We start from the raw sequence: 20475 nt of genomic DNA, 5'->3' as shown, positions 1-20475 counted from the left end.
TTAAACTGTTCTACCGTAGAAAGTGCTCGACTTTGCGTGCAGAGGTCGTCGAGCTACCAAAGCTGGAGTGCCATCGGGGGATGTTTCCCAGACCGTCACCAATAGTCTAGTGCAGCTCTAGTGCGACGTAAATAAAATACATACTTACTTATCCAGTGTTATTCAAACTGTAGGGCTGACTTTTTTGTACGAACTGTACGATAGAATACATAATATTTATTTCGCATGACATGAAAATAGTGGTGGCATCAAATCCATCATCACTAGTTTTCAGTTTTCCGGGGGGTGGTTATGGAGAGATAATATAAATAAATATGTTTTTGTCTCAAAAACTATGAACTTTAGGAAAATGCTTCGGGGAGATTTACAACATGGGAAATATGAAGGATCTTCTTAAAAAATCTCTTCAACTCTTAGATGAAGTGACTGCAATTCCTCTAAAACAAAGTATTCATATTGAGAAGTGTTATTTATGTGATTTTGTACCCTGATATTGTCTTAAATCGTATTAGCACTCAGAAATATATATTTGTATCTTATTTCTTCCGATGATCTTATTCATCCCATAATTTCCTTCGCAATATTAGCGCATTTCAAATTAAGATCTTATATAAACTAAGTACTAGAAATGCATTTTTCTTTGTTAATTTTTGTTTCTTATTGGTGGTATGTTTTATTTTAACATAAAAAAAAAAAAACAGATAAAAATTCGTTTGGCCTGTAACTTGTTGCATAGTGCCCCGAAATTTCAGAAGAAAAATTAACAAAATATAACTATGTTCGTAAAAAAACACTTTTTGGTATGTCAAGGAACAAAACCCAATTTAAATATTTATAAACTTGAATGTCGCGTACATGATTTTCTGACTTGTTCTTGACAATTTCTCTTTGTAAAGAAGTTTAAAACAGGAAGAAAATAAGCCTTTTTTAAAACAGTTCTAGAGACTAAGTTTATGCTTCATGTATTCAAATTTAATGCAGATGTATTTTATGCATTGTTTAAAAAATGTGATTTTTTTTTTTTTTAATATGAGAACATTTTTTGGCATGAAGGTTTAAAACCTTTCAACAAGTATATTTCTGTTGTATTGCGGTTATTTGCATTAAATACAATCGCTAAAGCTTCAAATGGATTTTATGCAAATTTTGAAAAAAAAAAAAACCTACTTGTATAGCTTTTGCTAGTGAGTGGATATTAGTTATACCTTTCTAGTTGGACCTCTTCTATATGCAATTTTTTCAAACAAGTCCACTGTTAGGAATTCGCCAAGAATTGGCGTAGATCTCGATATAGAAATATTCTCCTCTCAACTTTAGATGAAGATTTTCATATTGTGATCTGTAGCAGAATAATTTCCAGATCGTGGAAACTTCCAGCAGCTAAACTGTAAAAAAAAATCATGGGAGGGGATCAACTTAAAGGGTATAACTCATGACCACCTGGGAAACCTCTACATGCTTTTCAAGAAGAATTTGCAAGTTTAAAGTCCATTTGGCACCTTGTTGGGGAATATTTTCGTATCGTGATCTGTTGAGCCATCTACAATTGCCAATTAGATTTTAAACTTTAAATTTTTTAAAGTTTAAATGTAGACGTTTGCCCGGGGGTGCCTATGAGTTAAACTTTTCCTGTTGGTCCCTGTCTGTGATGCATTTTTTTAGTGTGTCGTGGGCCGATGTCCGGCAGTAGCCAAGACTTGGCAATTATTCTGCTACAAATCACAATACGAAAATCTCCCACCTTATTGATTGTAGTCGTCAAGACAGATCACGATACGGAAATGTCTCCAACTTTGGTTACAAATAATGGTTATGATGGTAATTTTTTTTTTCAGAACACATGTGAAACTTAATTTTCTGCAGTATATTAAACAAATTAGATATAGTGTGTGATTTAAAATAAATTGTGTTAAAAAGGCAATCAAAAACTTTCAACCATATGGAAAAATTTCAAGGGGTTTAATCTTCAAAAAATTTGGTGTGAAGTTTGTACACAGTATTTATCAGCAAATGTAATATTCAACAATATACATTAGTGAGAGATGTATGATTACTTAATAGAAGCTAGAAATATTAAATACATTTTTATTATTATTAATAATGTTTATGAAAGTTTTTTGGATATGATTAAAGAAATATTTATTGTTGATACTGATTTTATTTTCAGGGTCTATTTTTCTCTTTATAATTAAAAGTTTGACTCTAAATTTAAAAAATCAGTACAACGCAAAAGTTTGTAAATTTTTGTGCAAAGTTTTTGCACTGTGTTTTATGAGATAATCAATATGAGTTGTACAATGTATTGAGGAAAAGGAACTCCTTAATAACTTTTGATTTAATAAACAGATTTTTATATATTATTGATTTACCTTTATTAGAGTGCCTGCCTTCAATCAAACATGCTAATTAATTTGTGCAGTACATAATATAAGATACAAAAACATAGTTTCTTGGAATAAACCTGTTTTTTTTTTTCCTCATTATATATTGACATTTTTAAGTCTCAAAATATGGGTAGTAGTTGCAATTTGGACAATATGATCGTTACAGTTAAGTTTTGAAAAAACTCTAAAGTTTGAGAATCTTAATATTTATTTTACTTTTTGTGTATTTTGTCTTATTTCTAAAACTATTTAAGTTAATGAAAAACTCATTTATTCAAAGAAATAATTAAAATAGTAATTTTGTATTTTGCCATTTAAAATGACAACATAGCTCAAAATAATGTCAGAATTCGTTACCTATTCAAAATTGCTACAATCATTATTAAATAAAATTATTAAAAATAATAATTATTTAAAAAGTTTAAATAATTATTAGAAATAAAATTATTTTTTGAAAAACAATTTTTGACATACTTAAATAGATTCAGAAATGTGGCAAAATTCAAAATAGTGAAATTAACATTAGGAGATCCAAACTGTAAAAGACTATTTTAACTAAACTATTTATAATTGCCAGCTCCCCACCCCTATTATTAGTGTCAGGAACCTAAATTTTTTCAAAAACAATTATTTAGTAAATTAGAAAGAAAGTATGTTTTGTCTGATTTTGTTGCTTGAATTTTCTTATGAACTTATTACTTAGTATATTTAAGGTCAGCCCCTTACAGTATTAAAAACACATCTAAATATTTGAAAATCTGACTATTAGGCCTCTTAGGTGTTTCATTTTTTATTTTATACACTGTAAATAATTGAGAAATATATGAGCATTTATAAAAGTTTTAAAAAAATGTTAACATTTTTCACCATAAAATAAAGTGTATAACAATTATCTCGATAAATTAAAAAAAAAATTTGTACACATAATTTTTTTAAAAAAATTTCTCATATTTTTAAACACATTGCTTATTAGATATATTTTATTATTATCAAATTAATTGTTTATATGTTAATTTTTTTCTGTTTTTAATAGACACAAACACTCAAAAAGATGGGCAACATGTTTTCCTTCAACAAAGTGTTACTCTTCTTGCATTTAAAGATAAATTGTCCATTAATTCAACTGCAACTCCTGGTGCTTCACCAAAGTTACTTTTTGGAATAATCAAAGAAGACCTTCCCTTATTTATTGGTGCTATTATTGGTAAGATATATTTTAGAATTATAAATCATAATAATCATACTTACCACAAAATAAAAATGAAATTAATTTCTTGAACACCCTCAAGACTGATATTTCGACTAAAAGAAAAAGTGTGAATAAATCACAAAGGAAAGTACATGATTGAACATACTATGATTTTAGTTCTAAAAACAAGAACCTTCTTCAGTGTCTAAACACCAAATGATGGTAGCAGAAGTAAAGAGACAAACACTTGCAAAGTAGTTTAATGATAACTAAAAGTTAGTAGTTCGAACTACTTTACACGTGTTTGTTTATTTACTTTCTCTGCTCTCATTTGGTGTTTAGACCCTTAAGAAGGTTCTGGTTTATGGAACTAAAAATATTGTTTGTCCATTTATGTACTTTCATTTGTGTTTTATTCACATCATTTTGCTTTAGTCTACATAGTAGTATAAAGTAAACCCAATCCTTTGTTAGACTGTGATATTTGTCTAAGGCTAACAAGGTGACTAACAAGGACAGGGCACAGCTTAGGAAATTCACTTTGGGATGAAATTTGGTATATAAATAGCAGTAAACCTGAAAAGTGCCCAACCCTTTAAAATAATACAGCGCGCTAGCCAGCCATTTTTTAAATCAAGTACACTTTATAGACTAGTTAAATCTTCCTTTGATAACGGCACAATGGTTTAGTGGCAGATAACCTACTTAAAAGTGAGATGTTTGAGGTTCGAATCGTGCAGGGTACAGTTTTATTTCTCTTACATTTTTTTTCTAAAAATTTAAGAAAAAAAAATTGTTTTCACAAAGAATTTAAATATATTTCGATTTTATTTATTGTGTTTTTTGATTATTACATGTATCTTGATTTTTATTTGGAGTTATTTAATGTTTCAATAAAATGATACATAATGGTTAAAATAATATTCATAAATGGGGCTTGAAATAGTTAAGTTAGATTTTTGTTATTTAATTTTATTGTATATTTTGTAGGGCTCCCAGGAGTCTGGAAGAACTGGGAAAACCTGGAATTGTCAGGGAATTTTATTTCAACTCCAAAAATCAGGGAAAATTGCAATTTTTTACGAAAACCAGAAAAATTCCTCTTTCATACCTAGAAATCTTCGTCTGCCAGTCTTAGTATTGTCAGTAACAGTAATCAGTTATTGAGATTAGAGTTAAATAATTTTAACATCTTTTATAATTATTTGTTGTAAAAATTTCACATTTTAGTCAAACTGACATGTTCCCATCCTCATTTAATTATGTAATTTTTTTTTTTTTTTTTTTGCACACAAAATCTAATATTTGGCATTTTAAATAAAAATCAAAATTTTCATGGTATAGATAAATTATGTTCAGGATTTTCATTGAAATTTACTTGATATATTTGAAAAATCAGGGAATTTGTTTTCTGAAGTAGAGTGAGTACCCTGTTTTGTTATCAGGGGTCTGTTTAGAAGGAATTTGGATCCGTTAACGGACCCTTCACAAAATATCTTCTCATAAAAACAGACCCTTCACAAAATATTTTAACTTAAAAACGGACCCTTCACAAAATGATTTTTCTTTTAATCGGACCCTTCACAAATTTGTTTATCTTCATTATTTTGTTAATCGAATAAACCCTTCCCAGGGCAGAAAACAAGAAAGATGGATGTAAACGAATTAAGTTTTGTCTTCGGCAGACGATTCTTCCATTATTCATCCGAAATGAATATTCTGCGTTCAGCAGTATAGGCTAAATACCAAATATTTGTATGTTGCATCTCTAATTTAGAAACAGCAATTGTTGTTTATTTTTTAAAATTTAATTTTTTTAATTATAATTTCTACAGTGTTGAGCATAATCTTGTATGTCTTTACAATTTAAAAACTCCTTGAAAAAGTTTTTTTTGCAATAACGGATCCTATTTACACAAATTCATAAAAGCGGACCCTGGTTGAAAGAATGTGAGTAATTTTTTCACAATTTCACGAAAAACGGATCTTTCACAAAATGTCTGGACAGACCCCTGGTTATATAAACAATAATCTAGATTTTAATCATGGAAAACTTGGAAGTAAAAAAGGACTTGGCATTGCAAGGTTATACTCATATTAGTACATTTTTGAGGAATCACTTTAAAATCAAAATTTTTAATTACATAATCACTGTTTATCATACTGTTATGTAATATATGTTTCATTCCAAAGTGAATTTCCCGAGTCATGCTCTCATGTAATTGGTAATTTCCCGAGTCATCATGTAATTGGTGTACCTTATTAAAAGAGGAACTGTCTATAAATGATTGTGCACTCCCCCCCCCCAAATATTTTTGACAAAATAAAACATTTACATATGTGACAATGCATACATTTTTTTTTGTTTCTGGTTATTAATTTTAATAGAGAATCATTCACTTTAAGGTACAGCATTTTTTTTTAATGTTGTTTTCTTGGTCATACATAACATGAATTATGAAAATTCAAGTATGACTGCATGTTTAAATTTTCCTGGTTTGATAAAAAATTTTTAAACAATTCTAAAATTTTCAGGGATGAGATTCTTCCGCGGATTCGTGGATTTCCGTTTTTTTTTTTCTCTCCAGATCTTTCCATTTTTTCCGCAAATTTCCGCTGAAATTTTTTTTTTGCACAAGTTAAAATATTTTATGAGGAATTTAATTTTCCGCAGATCGAAATTATTGAAGCTCTCATTCCTCCCTCTGAAGTTTCTCTAAAATTCAATTCCTTGGAATAAAACTGGTTGACCTTTATATAGGGATGAGATTTTTTTCCCTTTTGTCTCTCGAATTTCAGCCTTTTTATCAAAAACTCCAATTCTCTAAAAGTTTCGTTTTTTTTTTTTTATTGAATAAATATCCCTCTTTTTTGTGAAAATTCAGTCGTTGAAGTAAAATAATTATATTTATTTACGATTTTCAAAGAAAAACAGAAAATTCAAACTACGTTCTAGCTGCTAACCCTTCCGCATTTTTACTTATATTAGCTATTTTCTCCGATTTCACGCACAGAAAATAAGATTTTCCGTATTTTTTATTCGTCGGCGGGATGGCTCATATTTTCGTAATTCAGACGTCGCTGCTTCTTGTATTCTGGTGTGAAAGCAAACAAAAGAAAGATAACAAAAAAGTGGAGGTGGATTTGCGGTGAAAATATTTATTTGCTCATTCAATTAATCTTGTAAATTTTTATTTATTAAGTCTAAACAGAAAACAATACAAACAAGCCTTTTACAAATCCCAAGTCCAGACTCTGCAAATATTTTGATTTTTATTCACGCAATTTTAATATCAATCATCAATTTTCGTATTTACCTGATTTAAAAGTTGCGCATTACAATTCTTATTTACGCTTTTTAAATATCGTACATTATGACTCGTATTTACAAGATTTTAAAATCCAATATCGTGTTTTGTATTCATGCATTTTTAAAATCGTGATTTTATTATCGAACATTGATTTTCGTATTTAACTGATTTAAAGGTTGAACGTTGCGATTCGTATTCAGGCAATTTAAATATTGTACATTGCGATTCTTATTTACGAGATTTAAAAAACCAATATCGCAATTTGTATTTACGAGCTTTTAAAACCCTATGTAGCTTCGCGAGATTGAAATCCAATGTCGTGATTCGTTTTCGCGGTCGTAATATCGCGTGATTTTAAAATTATTCATCGTGAGCTAAAAATTATGCATCATGATTTGTATTTTCACATTTTTTAAATTCGATGTAGAGTTTCATATTCACGTGATTTAAAAGCCTCATATCGGGATTTATAATCACATGGTTTACAAGTTTAAAAATCGCACTTTTTTGTCAAATTTTCATATATATATATATATATCAGGGTTGGCAGGTTTTTGACATGTGACAGTTTTTGACAGTTTAAACCATGGTTTAAACCGTCACGTCAAAAACCCCACTGTCAAAAATGTCGAAAATGTCAAAAACCTATATTCATATGTGAAATTTAATTAATACATAAAATTTATATATTTTTTATAAGGGATAGTGTTTCTAAATATGTTCTAGAAAAAATAAATTTAAAATTTTGAAGAAACACTTATATTTTGAATAGTAACCAAAATCTTGTACTTAAAACTCACATCTTTTGTAATATTATGTATTCATTTTCATGTGTTATTGAAAATCTGCAGTGATATTATTAAGAAATTTATTTATAACCAAATTTAGCGTATAGTATAGATTATACTAAAAATTAGACATTTTTAAAGATAAACATTAGCAGTTTTGTACATTAGACATCTTCTTTTGAAGAAAAATCTTTTTAATATTCTTTTAAATCTTCTTAATAATCTTTTTAACATAAGACAATACAAATTTAAGTGCTTTCTGTTAAATACACAGAGTAGATAGTGTCAATTTACCGTATATTCAGCCTATTCATTTACTATGCTGAAAATTTAGTTTATCCAAATACTTGTGAATTTCATTTTGCTGAATACGATATAGTTTTGTTGAATATCTAAATATTCAGCTGTTGAATAATTACTTCTTGCTTTCAAGATATGCATTATTTGTATTCTTAATACAAGTGGAGAAAAAAAAATTAAGAGATAAAAATTGTTTTAAAATGATAAGTGTAATAATTATAAATAAATATAATAAACAATATGAATTATATTTATCGTTATTCATAAATATAACTACTTTTAAATTCAAATTAACATACTGGATAATAAAGATATTCGGTATAACATTAAAAAAAAAAAAATTTATACACTTGTATCAAGTTTGTATTTATACAACATAACTTGTAAGTTCCTTATAAATATTAGTTATATGTTCCTTATATGTCAAAAATGCATAGTAATAAACTTTTAATTTTCTTAAGTATCAAAAATAAAAATTCTTTTTTTAAATATAAATACTATTTAAACAATTTTTGTGCAAAATTTTTCTGCACATGCATTTGAATATAAATTTCTGAGATTTTAAATCTGTTATTTTACCTTGATTTTAATTAAAAAATGTTTTAAAACCTGCTGATTACCTATAGTATAATTAAATTTCAATCTAATGCATGGCAACTGTTGGTAGTTTTGAAGTTTATATATTTTCTTGGCAAACTTCAGTTTTTGACATTTTTGACGGTTTAAACCAGTATTATACCCTTGTCATGTCAAAAACCCAACCCTGATATATATATATATATATATATATATATATATATATATATATATATATATATATATATATATATATATATATATATATATATATATATATATATATATATTCTAGGATTTACTCTTTTTTACTTTCTGACTACTCTCATCCCTGAATTTTTTATACTAATGTTATTTTAAAGGTATTAGTTTTATTATTTATTTATTTATTTTTTGTTACTGAGGTTACTGGACACAGTTTTATTGTAATTTAAAATTTAATAAATGTGATTAACAGATTTAAAAAATTCTATTTTAACTTATTTATTTGTTATATTAGGTGCATCTCTTGTAATTGCACTTTGTGTGCTAATTCTAATATTTTGGAAGTGTTGTTGTAGAATGACTATTTTGAGCAAGAAAAAAGAATATTGTAAGTTTTTTTTTTCCTCCATCATTTTTCTTTCAGTTCATTATAAAAAAAATTTTCAAGTATAATTTAATCAAATTAAAAAATTTTCATGCGTTAATTTTATCTTCTTCATTAGTTTATCTTTGGGAGCATGATTATGTCATAATTTTGTTCAAAATCCTTAATTCACTACATTTGTTGAAAAATTCTTTCATAATTTAAACATAGTTTCAAATTTTTCTATGAGAGAATTAACATTAGGTTTTATAGTTATTATCATGAAGAATTCTTATACAACTTATTCATTGTTTCATAGATTGTTGAATAATAGATAGATATACATTTTAATTTGGTTTATTATATTATTCAGTTAATATACATTTCTATGTTGCAAAGAAATTAACTTTTTGTATATTTTAACCAGACGCAAAGAAATTCACCTTTTCTTATTACTTTTTTTTTTATTTCATTTTTTGTGAGCTTTCATTTTGTACAATGTTTAAAAAAATAAATAACATAAAATTAGCAAATAAAATTAGTAGTTTCAAAAAATTAGCAAATGTCTACATTTTTGGTAACTCTTACTCTTACCAAACTCTTACCAAAAAGTACTGCTTTTTGTTATGATATATAGTTTTTTTTTATTTTCTACATATATTGTTTATTCTCTTATAACTTAGCATGAAAAAATTATTAATGCAAAGAAGTTTGTTTTTGGTTGCAATATAACTAATTTGGTTTCGTTTGGTTTAGGGTTACAGCCTAAGAATACATCTAACTTAAAAGGAAAAAAATACCCTACTGTGCAAAGGTATTTATGTATTTTTAAATTTGTGTATCACACATAAACAATTAAAGTCTTCTCTTTACGGTATTTTATACATAACTTATCATAACAAAATAGTTTTTTTAATTTAAATATTTTATATTTTATAACAGTTAAAAAAAAATTGTTTTTTTCAGCAGCTCCGTTGTTTTTTTGGGACTTAAACCAACTCAGGATTTTGCATATAAAAGAGAAAAATCCTCTGAGGACTGCACTGTCTTCAATTTTTTTGCAAATTCATCTGACAAAGTTAGTGAAATTAAATTTGTCTATATATGTTTAAATGTAAAAAAACTGTTAATTTGAATTAAAATGAAATTGTTAATTTAAATTAAGTTGGACTAATTATTTTTACAAAATACTGCTAAATAAATAATGTTGATACAGTATTTAATGTTGTAAAATCATTCAATTATCATAAACGTTTTGCAATTAAGCAATGTGTGTACTATCTGCCGTGGTCATTAATATTTTGTTTGAGTTTAATTAGAGCATTTCTATAAATAATTTGAATAATAGTTCAATTTAATAATAGTATAGGAAATAGAGTAGCCGAGATAAAACATTTGGTAATTTCTATTTAGATTAAAAATAGAAAATGAGAAATTAGTGAGTGTTAACAAATTCTGTTAAAAAATCACCACTATATTATTTTCTGAAATTGTGTTGAAATAACGTAAATTCAAAAAAAGAATTACGCTAAAAAAAATTAAAAAATAACTTGATGCATGACTGACCTCTAGAGTATATTTAGTTTTCTTCTTGTCCCTCAAGCCTATTTTTAATCATTTTTAGCCTATTTATAAATATAGTTACTATTTTTTACCTAAATTATTTTTATCATAAAAAAAAATTTGGATTTCAGATTTATTTTCCCTGTGATGTATTAAAATGCTAATGGTTGCTGTTGCTGCAAAAAATTGTTCTACTTTTCAATTTTCTTCAATATATTTTTAATATTGTATAGTTGTTTTAATTTGAAATTAGAATTCATAATATTTGCTAAAAATTTTCATTCTTTTAAAATTTTTGTGCTCTACCCCTTGGTTCCATTTTTCACTTCTATTTTACCTTCTTTTTTTTTCTTTCCTTTTTTGTCCTGAAACTTTGTTGGGAGCCCTGCCTGTGTAAAAGTACATTTAACACATTTTTTTTATTAAATGTGCTCTCGGGTTATATTAAATTAAAACGTATTCTCATCTTTTTTTATATATATATATGTACAAAAAAAAAACACCCTATAATTTTATATTTTAATTTGTTATAATGAAATGTAAAATGAACATTATTAATAAATTACCAATTATTTTTAAAATTAAGTTATTTTTATTTGTTAAGAATTTTTGTTATTCAATTAATAATTTTATTGATTATTCCTATGAAAAAATTTTTTTGGTTATCATTAAAACAACTATTTATTAACTTTTATATTTTCTTCGTTTATAATTCATATCTGAGCAACCACCGCAAAAATATTATACTTATTATTTCATAAAAGCTGCATAATAAAATTCAACTTTATTTGTGAGTCTCGCTTTTGAATACCTCATTTTTGTTAGACTCTGTACCTTGTAATTATTATTATTTTTTTAAAAGAAAAGGTTTTTAAGCACTGTACTTCTTCTACCATAAATTGTTTTTTTTTTTTTTACAATATAATCAATGTGCTGTGTAATTTCACCTTGTCTGCAAACAATGTTCTGTAATTCTTTTCAAATTTTGTTGTAAAATTAAAATGACTAATTTGTTTTCCTTTAGGATCTTTTAAATAGCACATTTGATGATTCAATGAGTTACACCATGTCATCACAATGCCCTGACATAATTGTTTCTGATGAAAAGAAACCTGATTCTAATGGACCAAATCTGCTTCCAAATGGTACCTGTTCTAATGATACTGCTAATCAGTCATGTTCTGTGATTTCTACATCATCAGTTTTGCAAAATGGAAGTATTACTCATTGCACGAACTCGAGCATCCTCTCACCAAATGATATGAGCATTCCAAGTATTACCATTCATCAAGAATCACCCGCATTGTTTCATAGAAGCTTTTATTCTGGTAATTGTTCCAAATTTAGATTAGTCTTTTTTTTTTGGTTTATTTATCTAACCTTTTATTTAAAAGCTATTTATCTTGAGTGAATGCATTTTCTTCTTCATTTCATTTCTTCACTTTTAAACTTTTTCATTTTTCACAGTTTTTTTTAAAATTTAAATTATCTTTCTATTGCATAACTTTCAAATTTTAGCTAATCTACTATCCAAAAGTGTTGGAGTACGCCTTATTTTGTTGAAGAATTAGAACAAAGCAAATGATTGCAATTTTAAGTTATTAATATTTATGTTAATAATATTTATGTATTGTGTGTATGAATCTTATATATTTGTTTACAAAATGTGTTATAATGCCAGAAATTTAAGGAACAATTCTATGAAGACTCAGATAATTTATGAAATTGTTTTATCATCATTGTTACTTGTTGGTGATTGTTTTATTTATCTGCAATTCTATTTATTTGTAAATTATAATAATGCAATTTACATTTTTTTTAGCATTAATAACAGAATAAAAAAAAATACTACAGATATTTAAGAAAACTATTTATTCTTGTTGTTATATTTTCATTAATTCAGTTGACAAATATTTCAGTTCGGAAATATATTTAATAATATTAGTTTGTAGACATGTATTTAATGTGTAGTTTGACATTTTTGTTTCGAATTCCTAACTAATCCAGTTTTTGATGTTTCGTTAATACAAGGGTATCAATTTGTTTTTTAAAATTATATTAAATTTTGTTGAAAATTTTTTATTGAAAATACTTAAAGGAAGCAAATAAGTATTTGGTTATAACATTTAATATACTAATAAGAGTAATTTAAATGACTTCTGAATTTTGTTCAGGAAAGAATTTTACTGTTTTTCCAAAATGGCAAATGTTGAGAGTATGAATTAAAATTTCGTTTTTTAAATAAGCTTCTTGAAATAATTTTTTTAAAAACTAGAGTAAACTATTGTAATAGCATTTAAAATTTTGGATTTTTTAAAACGTTGAAGTTTATTTAAAAGGCATATTATATAGTTCTTGAATGTAAATATTAAAAAAAATTAAATTCATGCTTGCCTTTATTAATTCATGTTATTCTAGAACTTCTATATCTTATCATTTTAAAATTGACGAATCTGTTTCTGCATTTATTATCTCCCTTTCCACCTGTTTTTAACAACCTATTTATTTTAATAAAAGAATAATTATTTTTGTAAACGATGTATTTTTAATATTTAAGGAATATTTAGCCTTATATTAGTGTGTGTAGACATGTATTAAAAGATTTTTCCTGAACCTTATAAATATTATTTATTCCAGTAATAATTCTATTCCTTACCTGTCTAATTTATAAAAATGCGAAATATATTTTCCGATATTAGTCAAAAGTTATTCATTTTAGTTAGAATTCTGTTTTTCACTAATTCAAATTTTTGTTATTTCAGGAAATTTTGATCAACATAGTTTGTACAGCTGTGATTCTCATCCTGCATCAGAAATTGGAGTCAGAAAATGTAGTAGCTTTACTTGGAGTAATTATAGCTTACGACCTTCATCAAGTGACTGTTACTATGATTTATTCCAAAAAGTAATTTTATTTTCCCTCTTCTTCTTGGTTTAATAGAAATATCTCAGTTATGCCATTTTATAGAAAATATATTTTTAGAGAAGTTAAACTTAAATTTCTGATGTACTTAGAAGAATAAAAAAAATTTTTTTTTTTACATGCGTTAAAATAAATTATGTATTTCCAGTACACAAAAAATACAAATTGAAATTAAGAGGCATATTGGCCAATCACTTTTCTACATAGTTCATACACCTCTGATTAAATAATTGAGAATCTCGAAAACTCGAAGGCATTTTTAAATTAGTTTAAAAAACTCTAGGAAAACGAGAGTTTTTTTCTAAAAAGTAGGATTAATAATTAAAGTATGCAAAAAATTTAAAAAAAAACTTTTTTAATTTTCTCAGGAGAAAAAAATTAATTTTTTTCCACCTTAACCCATTCTTACGAAATTGTTTATTTAAGACAAATGTTTTCAATAATTAACAATTAGTAACACACTTAGTCATTTTTGATGATACAGCAAATTCAGATTAAGAAAAAAAAATTGAGATACAATTATAATTTTAAGAAAGATTTAGTTAAAAATATCGATAAAACATAAAAAATATAAAGATTAATGAAAAGAGAAGAAGAAAAAAATTATTAAAATAAAATATTTAAAGAATAATATTAAAAAGCCGGCAAACAAGAATGGTCGAGATATAATCTCTTCATCATCTGCGCAAATATATCAGCAAAAGGAAGTGCTTTCTATATTATATCAATATAACCAAAGCAAAATATATCAAAACAATAACGTGCGGAGCACTAAAAAAATGTGCATGTTAGTTTATTTGAATTAGCTACTTGCTTCATAGATTTCGTTTTGTGTTTTGTTCCGTTTTTTCTTTATATTTTATTTTCTGTTTTTTTACGTGATATGTTTCTTAATGTGTTCCATTTTGTTTCAATTTTTTTTTTAGTGCTCCTCACACTATTGTATTGATATATTTTGCTTTTGGTATATTTATATAATATTTGAAAGCATTCCTTTTTGCTGATATAATCGTGTGAGTTGATGAAGAGATTATATATTTTTTATTTTTTTTTTTGTTTTCCCGGCTTTTTAATATTTTTTTAAAAAAAAATTTAAATATATTATTTTAATAATTTTTTCTTCTCATTTCATTAATCTTTAATATTTTCCATGTTTTCAACTTATTAATTTTCTTAATTTTTCTCTTTTTTTAATTTTTTTTTAATCTTTTTTGTTGTGCGATATATATATTTTGAACAAGAAGTATTTGAGAGGCAGTATTTCTTTCTTTCTTCGTTTTTTATGTCCACTGTATGTGCTATTTATTAAACAATTATTATTTGGAAATTTTTTTTCAAATTGGGTTTTTTTCCCTTAAAAAACTATATCACTTTTTGTTGTATAAAAATATTTTATTTATGTTTTTTTTATGCATTCAAATTATACTAAATGAGAAAATGATATAAAAAATTTTATTTCTGTTATTTTTTAAATTGGTCTCTTTGTAACTTAGAAATTTTGTTAATTCAATATTGAATATATTAACTATACGCAAACTTAAGTTGCTATAGACATTTGAAGTGTATACATACAGACCAATGAATGCTATTTTATGTTCCAATTATCTAAAGGAATATATTCTAAGTTTTTCTACAGTTAGAATTTCACTATAGAAATGTTTGCAATAGTAATTAATTATGTTTGTAATAGTAATTAAGCAGTAAACCATAAAACAACTATCTAAATTTAATAAAATAGACAATGTAATTTGTAATTATTTATTTCTGTTTCATTTAATGTTTTTATCTGTCGCAGGCAAATTTTTGTAAGAAGAGGAAAAATCGTATGAGAAGTGATATTGCTGCTGCTATTGCTCTAAACAGAAGCCAGAGTTCTCAATTAAACAAAGACACAGAGTTATTAGTTGAAAATGAAGTTGAAGTCGTTTTAGCGGAGAGAACAACACTGTAAATTAGAGATAATTAAAAGAAAAACTTGCATCAAAGTATGATACTTCACCAAGTTAGACTATCACCTATTATTAATGCCCATTTCATTGAGTTTTTTTCTTCTTTTAATCTGTGACATTTCTAGTCATTTCAAAGTTTTATCTATTAATTCTTAAATTGGATAACTGTTTCTTACTTACCTCTAGATGTTTTTAATATATCGTCACAAAAATCATCATGCACTTATATTTTTTTGTCAATGGCAATTGAATGATATTAAGAAAATATTGAGATTATTTTTTCTGTGTTTTTATTGATTTGATTGCTCTGTTACTTAAAATACCAGTAGATATTCTAATAAATTTTTTTCTTAATTTTAATAGGAGTTTTTTAAGGTATTTTTGAACTCTCACTGTGATATATATTTAGTGACTAACCCCTTCCTCTACTCTAACCTCTTCTACTTTTTTTTCTAACCTCTTTTACGATTTGAGAGCAATCCAATATGAATTTTAATTAAAAAAAAATTATGAATCAATTAAATACTACTTTGTTGAATGCTGTTTGCTGTAACTACTGCAATAAATTTAGCTTGTTCATTTCCATTGGAAAATAATTATAAATAATTAAAAATTCATGTTCTTCAGGCCATTGTTAGCAATTGTTAACTTGTTAATCTGTCTGATAATTGAGCTAATAAAGATCCAACTGTTTTTATTGGTTATAAAAACATTTTATTTTATGCTTTTGTACAAATTTTATTATTCCATTTTTACCTATCTTAAAACTGTGTCTTGCTAGGTTTCAGTGCTATGAAAATAAAACCTAGTTAATGATTGTAATACTTTTCTACATTCAATTTAATTATAAGGCATTTAAAGAAATTAGTAAATTATTAAGTCCTCTTACAATTAATTAATTATGAGCTTAGAAGACCAAAGTGTGAGCTTTCTTTTTAAACATAAAATATACAAGTTTAGAATTAATTGTCTGTAATGACTTCATTTACTTTTATGACCTTACTTTAAGCATAAATAATGAGTTGAGTAATAAAATAAAAAAATCAGTATTATTATTAAATTAAATTTAAGACTTTGAATACAGGAATGTTTAAATTATTACGTTTGTTTTACTTTTACATAACAGTAAGAAAAAACTGGTGACTTTTATTTTTCTTTCTTAACATTTACATACTGTATCTGTCTGGTAAATAACTTTTTTAATCACTATTGTTAAAAGATTTTTTTGACTCTTAAGAGCATTGTAGAATGTTGTTTAGGACACTTAAATACTCTTTAAATGACATTTTCTAATCTGTTTATTAAAGTTTAAGATATTTATATCATTGATTCTAATGATTAGTCTAAATTTTATAAATTATAAAATACTTAAAATGCATTCTACTTACCATAAGAAGAAAAAAATAAGTTTCTTTAATTCATACAGTGAAAATTTGTGGGACTCTGTTTAATTCCTTGTAAAATCTATTGAAATTTTCTTAACGAAATTATAAATATTTTTATGTTATTTTGTTTTGCAGTGTAAACAGCTATTTATCATTTTCAAAATGTCTTGATAATGTTTCCTATTTACACAAGAAAGCAATATTTTCTTTTTATTGATTAGAGAATTTACATTTCATCTTTTTCGTATTTTTCAAATTTTTAATGATCTTATTAGCTTACAAGATCTTAATCAATTGATGTTTGATACTCTTTTGTAATTCATACATTCATTTCCAAAGTTTGTACAATAATTATCGCATCTTACATTTAAATTTTTTACCTTTGTAAAAAATATATTTTTATCAAACTGTTGAGGGGAAAAAATATTGACTCCTGTTGAAGTGTGCAGTATTTTATTAACAGTCCCAAATAAGTATTAATTTGTTAAAATTAATTCTGCAATATTTCGATTAATTTTAATGAATTTCTTTACTTTCAATTTACAAATTTCTCTTTAGAAATTATCTACATATCATCTATGAAGAATGTTTTAAGCTTAAATATTTCATTATTTGTATCTCTGTAAAATTTACTGAATATACACCCAAACATATCTGATTTTAGAACTGTTTTTATGTGTAGATTGGAATAATGCACTTAATATGTAGAAATGTAAATGCACATCATCATAAATGTCAGCTTTTTGCAGATTTGTTAAATATTACAATATTAAATTGCACTTGTGTGAAAAACTGAACGATATCCTCCACCACACTATGATATTGCTCGAAAATATTTTTTCACCTTATTTTTCTTTCAAATATTCTGAGAGGCACATAAAAGTTTTCATATAGTTGTAAATCTTTCATATTGTGTACTGTGGTGTAGTTTTAACATCACAATCTAGCAGTTTCTGAGATTCCTATACGTCTAATAAATTAAAATACTATTTCTTACTTAATATGTTGAGTTATTAGTTTGCCATAAAAATTTTTGCAAAGTGCTTTTTATTAGTAGTTAATATTTTTTAAAAATTTTTTTGTTTTATATGGATTATTTGCTGTGATAATTTATATATCAAGTATTTAATATTTATTTAAATTTTTTATTATACTATTAACATTGAGACACATAATTATGTGTGTTTATTAGTCAAGAATATAAATATGTATAAAACCTACTTATTAGTATTTATTTAGAATATATTTTTATGATGTTTTTGTATGATTAAATTTTGTATAAAATATTTTTCTCATTTGAAAGAACTTTTTGCTAACTTCTGCACATTGTAAAATCTTTGTATTACTGTTTGATAAAATGCAGTTAGATGTATTACATTCATGTTAAATGTGCCAAATGTGTTTAGTAAAGAAAGTAGATGCTATTAGCATTGACATTGGTCTTAATCAAATTTTGTCACAAATTTTTTTAATTTCTATGATAATAGATTTAGTTCGTATAAGGAATGTCTGAAAAGTTAAAGGTGATTTGTAATATCAGAAAATGAAAAATTGAAGGAGATAAAACTGTAATGGTTTGCTGTGTTCTTTATCAGAATATTTATTCTCGCTAGGCTACAAAATAAGTTACAAATCTCATAAAAAATTGCTACTGTTGCAAAAAAAAAAAAAAAAAAACTTTTTGCTGGAGACTAGACCACTCTTAGTAGAATATTTGCACAGGTGTCTGTTAATTTTGTCATCAGAATGCACCGTTTTTTGTTGCCAATTTCTTTTATCTAGAAAAGAGTTCTATAGTTTTTCTCTTTTAGCCATGGTATATTTGAATTAACTTTCTTTGCAACCGCTTTTGAAACTTGTTTCCGTAGCATAATGCCACAAATTATTCTTTTCTACCTCCTTTCATGTTTCATTAATTGACCATTTCAATGTCAGTCATTTTTTACTGACCTAATAAGTTACTGACTTTTATGTTGACTTTAGTTCTTTTTATATATTAGTACTTATTTATTGCATTATTATGTTATATTTTTTTAATGTATGTACATATTTATTCTAATATTAAGGACATAAGTTGATATTTTTGTTACAAGTTTAATCTTTTATACTACTGTTATTAAAGATTTTGGTTTGGAATTAAAGAGAGTAAATAAGGATAAAATTTCTTACTCAAGGAAATTGTTTTAAATATTTGTTAATTTATTCTGTTACGTTCTATCAAAAATAAATTAATGGCATCAATTTTGTGTATTTTTGTCATTTTAGAACTGACTCTCTTTCATATTGCTAAAAAAAAATAATGACTTTTCTAAAAATAAAAAAATTACCCATATTTTTTTATAATAATGTAAAGGAAAAGTTCTTTGTGCTTGCTTCTTAAAAGGTTGAATACTAACAGAATTACACTTGAATACATTTTTACAAGTTCTTAGGCACTAAAAAATCTCTACATGATGGGATATAATATTTGTAATGAAATAATTCTCTTTAAAATGCAACCAATGAAAAAAAAAAGATAACCACCAGTTCTAAATTATTGAAAATGGAACGGTACATACAGGAAAGAACAACATATTTTAATTGTTGAGTTATTTTCTAGTCTTGTCATTTTTTGTTTTAGTGATTGGAATTGGCTGCTAGATTATTTTATAACCGGAGTTAAACGGCTGACCCTAGTGTTCCTTAGACCTAGTGACCATAAGCAGAGAACTTTTTTGACGGAACTAACCCACATTTGGCTTTACATAGAGGTGAAAACTTCCCCCAGTTGCCCGACGGCAAGGAGATTCTAACACATAATTCGTATACCTTCAAAGAAAGTTATTCACTGTGGTCGGCAGAATTTGTATCGGGCAGGTAAAGCTAAGATGTGAACCTGGGGGACCTTATTGGGATCCGATCACTCTATCTCCTTAGTCACCCCGCCTCACTGCCCAGATTCTGAAACTTAATGCCAAATCTAAATTCTTTGGAAATTTATTTATTATAAATAATCCATGTCCTAAATAACCCACGTCCTAGAGAAGAAAATTCAGTGAAATTTAGCCACATTTTTGCAAATGTTCTTTGAAAATTTAGACTAAAAAGAGCTTATTTGCTATCAAAATCGTGAAGGCCGTTTGCCTCATATGCCCAGTCTATTCATAACCTCATACTGTAGATTTAAGGGATCATTCATAAATGATGTCATGCTTAGAGGGGAGGAAGGGGTACAACAATTGTGAAGTCCCTCTTTTTGAAAATATATAAAATCGGCAGATTAACTACTTTTAAAAATTTATTATATATATTTTCATTGAATTTGGTGTTCATCTAATTATTATTGCTATATTCACCATTGTGATTGAAAAACTTAGTAAATGTTTAAAAAAAATTTAAATATCTGAACTGCATTTGCTTATAGTATAGACAATGTAGCGTGACAATATGTAGGGGAGATGGTAAAGTGTGACAAAGAGGAGAAAGTTGTCCAAAATATCGAATAAAAAATGTGTTATCATTTATGAACGGTTCCTTAATGAATCACTGAAGATTTCATA

The 20475-nt window shown here is 25.8% G+C and overlaps 1 protein-coding gene across 2 annotated transcripts; it reads left to right on the top strand.

Annotated features, from left to right (window-relative positions):
• Positions 1-250: 250 nt before the first annotated feature.
• LOC107438211 (uncharacterized) lies at positions 251-20439 on the top strand. 2 transcript variants are annotated; one of them, XM_016050439.4, is made up of 8 exons: positions 251-447; positions 3418-3588; positions 9048-9140; positions 9873-9930; positions 10086-10194; positions 11704-12007; positions 13442-13584; positions 15398-20439. In XM_016050439.4, the coding sequence occupies exons 1-8, from the start codon at positions 372-374 to the stop codon at positions 15551-15553; spliced, it is 1110 nt and encodes a 369-aa protein (XP_015905925.2). In that variant the 5' UTR covers positions 251-371; the 3' UTR covers positions 15554-20439. The 2 variants fall into 2 exon arrangements, with proteins under 2 accessions (XP_015905925.2, XP_015905924.2); XM_016050438.4 differs by having other exon boundaries at positions 10083-10194.
• The last annotated feature ends 36 nt before the right edge of the window (positions 20440-20475 follow it).

This window comes from Parasteatoda tepidariorum, chromosome 10 (genome assembly GCF_982258835.1).
Source record: "Parasteatoda tepidariorum strain Cologne lab strain chromosome 10, Ptep-v5.0, whole genome shotgun sequence".
NCBI classification, from domain to species: domain Eukaryota; kingdom Metazoa; phylum Arthropoda; class Arachnida; order Araneae; family Theridiidae; genus Parasteatoda; species Parasteatoda tepidariorum.
This window is presented reverse-complemented; position numbering and strand designations above follow the sequence as displayed.

Coding starts and splice junctions, on each gene's coding strand:
- LOC107438211 (XM_016050438.4), top strand. CDS start 372: ATGGGAAATATGAAGGATCTTCTTAAAAAATCTCTTCAACTCTTAGAT. Junction 448..3,417: donor TGCAATTCCTCTAAAACAAA/GTATTCATATTG, acceptor TGTTTTTAATAG/ACACAAACACTCAAAAAGAT. Junction 9,931..10,082: donor AAATACCCTACTGTGCAAAG/GTATTTATGTAT, acceptor TGTTTTTTTCAG/CAGCTCCGTTGTTTTTTTGG.